General features: G+C 35.6%; 1 protein-coding gene across 1 annotated transcript; it reads left to right on the forward strand.

Moving 5' to 3' along the window:
• Nucleotides 1–397: 397 nt before the first annotated feature.
• Nucleotides 398–4,296, forward strand: LOC131149116 (tyrosine-protein phosphatase DSP1-like). The gene is made up of 5 exons (XM_058099230.1): nt 398–968; nt 1,115–1,208; nt 3,664–3,721; nt 3,821–3,864; nt 3,963–4,296. The coding sequence occupies exons 1-5, from the start codon at nt 730–732 to the stop codon at nt 4,146–4,148; spliced, it is 621 nt and encodes a 206-aa protein (XP_057955213.1). The 5' UTR covers nt 398–729; the 3' UTR covers nt 4,149–4,296.
• Nucleotides 4,297–5,145: the final 849 nt, after the last annotated feature.

Here is a 5,145-nt window from a genome sequence, read left to right on the forward strand (position 1 = left end):
ACACTATTGTTGACTTGCCCATTTTATTTATTTATTCTTTTTCTAAGCATCTGCCATAAAAGGTATTTTTAAAATTGAAGACTCAATTAATTAAAAATTATAATAATTAATTATTAGGAGAGATGATATTGAATATTATAAATAGTTGAAGATGATTATTATTGGGCAACTAGATAAAGAGATTTGATGCATTTCAACCTATTAAATCATATTAAAAATTATTAATTATGAAGGGAGCAATCTGAAAAACATAGTCAAAACAAAATGTTGAACCCCCAATTTCAGACGCAAGCAATGAAGAAATTTGCAAAATGCACCTATTTTTTTATATGCCTACTAAGCAATATTTCTTCGGAAAAAAAATTATTAATTATTGAAGACCGAGTACTCCAATCACCCACGGCATCTGGGAATGTCAGATCACGCGCATGTACGTAGCGTGGCTGTGGACGTCTCCTCTCTGAGGTCGCTTTCTCTTTTGGGGGCCGGAGTTTCTCTCTCCGGTCGCCGTATATAAATACCCCATTTACTGGATAATCGTCCCCGCCACCCACCGCGCACTTTAACCACCATCGCAACCTCTCTCTCTCTCTCTCTCTCTGGGCATCCTGTTTTGAGCACCGCTTTTTTTTTTTGTTTTAACTGTCAAAAAGCCTAAAGAGGAGAGCAACCACTCCAAGAAAGATCCTTCCAGATTCCTCTCTCTCTCTCTCTCTCTCTCTCTGGCTGATGAAACTGGACAACTTCAAAAGTGACATGACGAGAACGATCGAGGCGGTCGTCGCCGACCACGAGTTCATGCCCCCGAGGAACATTCCAGTGGCCGTGGAGGACGCGAGCAGGGACGCGGAAGACCTCTTAATGCCGCCCCTAAACTTCGCCATGGTCGACACTGGCATCTTCAGGTCTGGCTTCCCTGACACCGCCAACTTCTCCTTCTTGCAGACCTTGGGTCTGCGCTCGATCATGTGAGTGTCGTTAAAAATAGCTCCGGCAGCTTTATGTTCTCATTCTTTTTGTTTCGTTCGTTGTGCTGGGTTGTTGAAGATAATTGATGGATTAGGGTTTGTGTTTGGCGTAATGAATTAGGTTTTGGTTTCATGAATTGATGTAGTTGTCTTTGCCCCGAGCCTTATCCGGAGTCGAACACGGAGTTTCTTAAGTGCAATAGGATTAAGCTTTTTCAGTTTGGAATCGAAGGATATAAGGTACGTTTTAATCCCGTATCGGATCATTGTTGTTCGCTGTTTTGCTGCAGAAGTCTTTAGGCTTGGTTATTATTTCTTTGTGTGTGTGGTTTTATTTTATTTTATTTTTTATTTTTTTATATTGTTTTTATTATTGAATGAGGTGCCTGTATTTGGTTTGCTGATTAAGCTAAGCTGTGTATCGTATTCAATTTTTTTTGTTTTGTTAAGAAGTAAATGATCTGGAATCTTTAGATAAGCAGAGATTTGAGTTGCTAATGTTAGTGAAAAGCGTTTCCATTGTTTCTAAGTGAGAGCTTTTGGTACAAAAAGGCATTGAGAGAATCATATTTCGCCATATCAATCAGGATTAGCTTTTTTTTGGGTTGCTGTTAGACTGTTAGGTTCTCTTATTCTTGGAATGCTAACGTTACTGCAATATTTCTCTTGAGAAACTTTTTACTCCTGCAATATAAATGGATGCACAGCTGCTCTCTGGAAATGGGCTTGAACACTGTTAAGTAATCGTTTGTGTATACTGCTGACGGGAAGAGGCAGAAGGCTGCTGATAATTTTCAGTTACAATAGTTCTCATCCAATTTTACCATGACTGTTGGAACTTGATAATATCTTCTCATTTCCTGCTAAGACTCCTTTCATTGATCCGGTTATTATTATTAGTCTTTCAAATTTAATACTTCAACTCAGATCCTTTGTGTTTCTTGACTCATTAATTAATTGGAATTGATCATAACCATGTTATTGTTCCTTTTTCTTTAGCTATATGACGGACAAAATTGTAAACCAAAACAAATTAGAGTGTGTTTAAAATTTTATGTAAGAAATTATGGAAGGTGATATTCTTAAGGACAGCAGATATGTGAATTGGTTCTTTTTGAGTTATCGTTGCCTTGTTCTTTTGAAAATTTATCGATGTATCATTTAAATTAGTTTCATAGGATTATATTTTCGCCTAATTTCAAGGCTGTGAAATATGTGCTGTCTATTTAATGCTCTTTACTCTCCTTTGTGGTGATTTTGTCATTCTGGAGTTTGTACTTTATGCTTTTTCTTTATGCCTGAACTTTATTGTTGCCTGTTGGAGTGAAAGTTAAGGGAATAAGGCCAACCCATATAGGCTTTCTTGTAAATCTATCCTTTTCCTTAACTTATTAAATAAAGTTTTATGGATGACATTGTGTTTCTATGTACAACTTAGTGTTTTTCTCCATAATATAAAAAATTAGATTTTCTTTTATAGGCTTTATTGTCTCGTTGGTATCCATTAATTCAGTTGATGCAAATTCAATTGAACTTTTTGATGTTTTAGTAGAGAGGGATGATGCATTCACATTGATTGAACTACATGGCATTGAGAGGTTTTGCATTTGGTCTTAACATGGATCATTAAAACACTCTTGGTGGCTATGTCCGAAAAAGTACCTTTAACCTTGAGGGTATTAAGAATTATGACTATGTTGCATCTATGTTTGGAGGGATTTGTTGTTCCTTTCTTGTCTCCAAGTGTCACAATTGGTGGCACCTGTGACCTTAATTACAACTAGTGCAACTATGGATGGCACTGCAAGATCTGCAACTTTGAAAGCTGGTATTGGTTTGGTTTGTTTTCATGTTGAGCATGGTCTAGGCCTGATTTTAAAAAGTAAAGTATGTTTTGAGTAAATTTGGTTTTATTTGTTTTGAGGACCTCTGAATTGATATGATCTGAAATGGAGCTTCCATTTTTATATGACAGCACACGCTGCTTTCTTGTTTAGATATGAGGGACATTTAAGTTGGCTCTAAAATTATCATGGTGATTCAATTTTTGTAAGGCAGTAGCCTCTATTATGTGTGTGCTTCTCTATAGTTGGATTATATAAATAAATATATAAATTTATATTTATATTTATATGTTTAGTTTCACTGTGCATAATAGAAATGGTTTCAACTTGATAAATCTTGTATTGGTATGGTTAGTGGGTGGTTTTGAAACTGCATTACATACAGTGGAAGAAGCTCAAAGGCAAGGTAGTTACTCATTTACATATTAATATTTTAATAACATTGATATAATTTCAACAACTGAGTTGGTAAATGCTTCATATATAGAAAACAAAAGTACTAGTTCTTTTTGTAAGTATTGTTTGGACTCACAAGTCCACGGGCAAGAAGGGGCTATAAGATTAGTAGAGACTTCTGAAAATGGCAATGAAGCTTTTGGGCTCTCATGCTGGGTGTTAGGTTGGAAGTGATTGGGGTGAAATATATTTCTGATGGTCTAGTTGTTATATACAATCAGTGATAGGAATTAACCATGGAAAAGTTTTGGGAGATGAACTGAGAATAAGTTCTTTTATGTTGTAGCTTTGTTTAATGGTAATGAGAACTATAAATTCATGACATGCTTGATTTCCTGAACAGTGATACAAGCATTGTAGATTGTAATACTGTATATCTAAATCTTTGTATTCAGGAACCTTTCGTAAACATCCCGGAGGACACAATACGTGAAGCCCTAAGAGTTGTACTTGGTATTTTAAGCTGTTAAAATTGTAACATACCATTTATGGCGAGGTGAGTGGAAGTTGTGGCCTTTGCTTTATAATGACTCTGCTCTTCTTACATTTCAGACGTAAAGAATCACCCGCTTTTAATTCATTGCAATCGAGGGAAGGTATATAAATCAATCATATAGTTTTGTTACCTCATGGTAACATTTTTTAGTTACAAAAACAATGAGTTATGGATGTTTGTTTCCTCTCATTTGTTCAGCATCGGACTGGTTGTCTTGTGGGATGCTTGAGAAAACTGCAAAGGTGGTGTTTGTCTTCTGTATTTGACGAGTATCAGCGGTTTGCAGCTGCCAAAGCTAGAGTTTCAGATCAGAGGTTTATGGAGTTGTTTGATGTTTCTAGCTTTAAGCAGATCCCATTGTCATTTTCATGTTCGAAGAGGTAAATGGTTGGATATATCGGAAGGTTTATTTTGATTGTTCGGAAGAGAATTCTAGTTTCTGCTTTGGAATAAGTAGGAAAAGGTGATGAGTTCCTCCAATGCATTTTCCTCCTGAAATTAATAAATGGCAATATTAGAATGCCTTTTTTAAGCTCTCTCTCTCTCTCTCTCTCTCTCTCTCTCTCTCTCTCTCTCTCTCCATTTATTGCTGTAGATATTTCCAGTTTCTACCTTGATTCTTAATAAGAAGTTAGCCGGGTTTCAGTGCTTTGCTGAACTGATGTATTTGGACTCTAAATATGGTAGTCTTGATGGCAGCTCTTTCTTGGCAAGCGAGTCAGTTGTTCAATGATTATAATGAAAAATCAAGTGGGCTAGAAAAGCTCTTAGCGCGAGCAAAATTCTGTTTTATATTTGCATTCAGTAAATAGTGAATGTGAGATTCAAAATGGTTGCTCTGTTATACAGTATCCTTGAATGAGTTTTAAATCCTCTATTGAATTGTTTTATTTGCTTGGAAAAATTGAAGGGGAGAGAGAAGAATCCTTTTATTTATTTAGTTATTTCATGCGGGCTTCATTGATTCCAACTGTCTGAAAGTTGTGGTTAATTATTAAGAAACCTATTAGGAGGATTACTGATCATATATAACTTGTGAGGGGAAATTTATTTCATAAGATTGATCATTGGACTTGCATGAAAATATAATGCAAAAATGTTCTAGACTTGAAACCCATGTTGAGGAGAATGCAATTTTATTTAATTGTGTACATTTTGATAATTAAGGTCCCATTCAATGTCTTCGAATGTATCATTACGTTTGTGAAATGTCTACTACAAAGGAAGCATTCAGGAATTGGTTGGTGATTCAGTGGAGTTTAAATTGTGTTGTGTTTTTTGGCTTGGACATGCCAACTTGATAAGCTTTGTGGCCTAACAAAATCTTATATATATTTTTATGTATATTATTAATTTTAGGGACTAATGAGAAGAACCTGCA

The sequence above is a fragment of the Malania oleifera genome, chromosome 2 (genome assembly GCF_029873635.1).
Source record: "Malania oleifera isolate guangnan ecotype guangnan chromosome 2, ASM2987363v1, whole genome shotgun sequence".
Taxonomy (NCBI): domain Eukaryota; kingdom Viridiplantae; phylum Streptophyta; class Magnoliopsida; order Santalales; family Ximeniaceae; genus Malania; species Malania oleifera.

Bases quoted from the DNA above. Each gene is read 5' to 3' on its own strand.
- LOC131149116 (XM_058099230.1), top strand. From the start codon at position 730: ATGAAACTGGACAACTTCAAAAGTGACATGACGAGAACGATCGAGGCG. The intron at 969-1,114 runs GTGAGTGTCGTT...GAATTGATGTAG, and splicing joins TTGGGTCTGCGCTCGATCAT to TTGTCTTTGCCCCGAGCCTT. The intron at 3,865-3,962 runs GTATATAAATCA...TCATTTGTTCAG, and splicing joins TTCATTGCAATCGAGGGAAG to CATCGGACTGGTTGTCTTGT.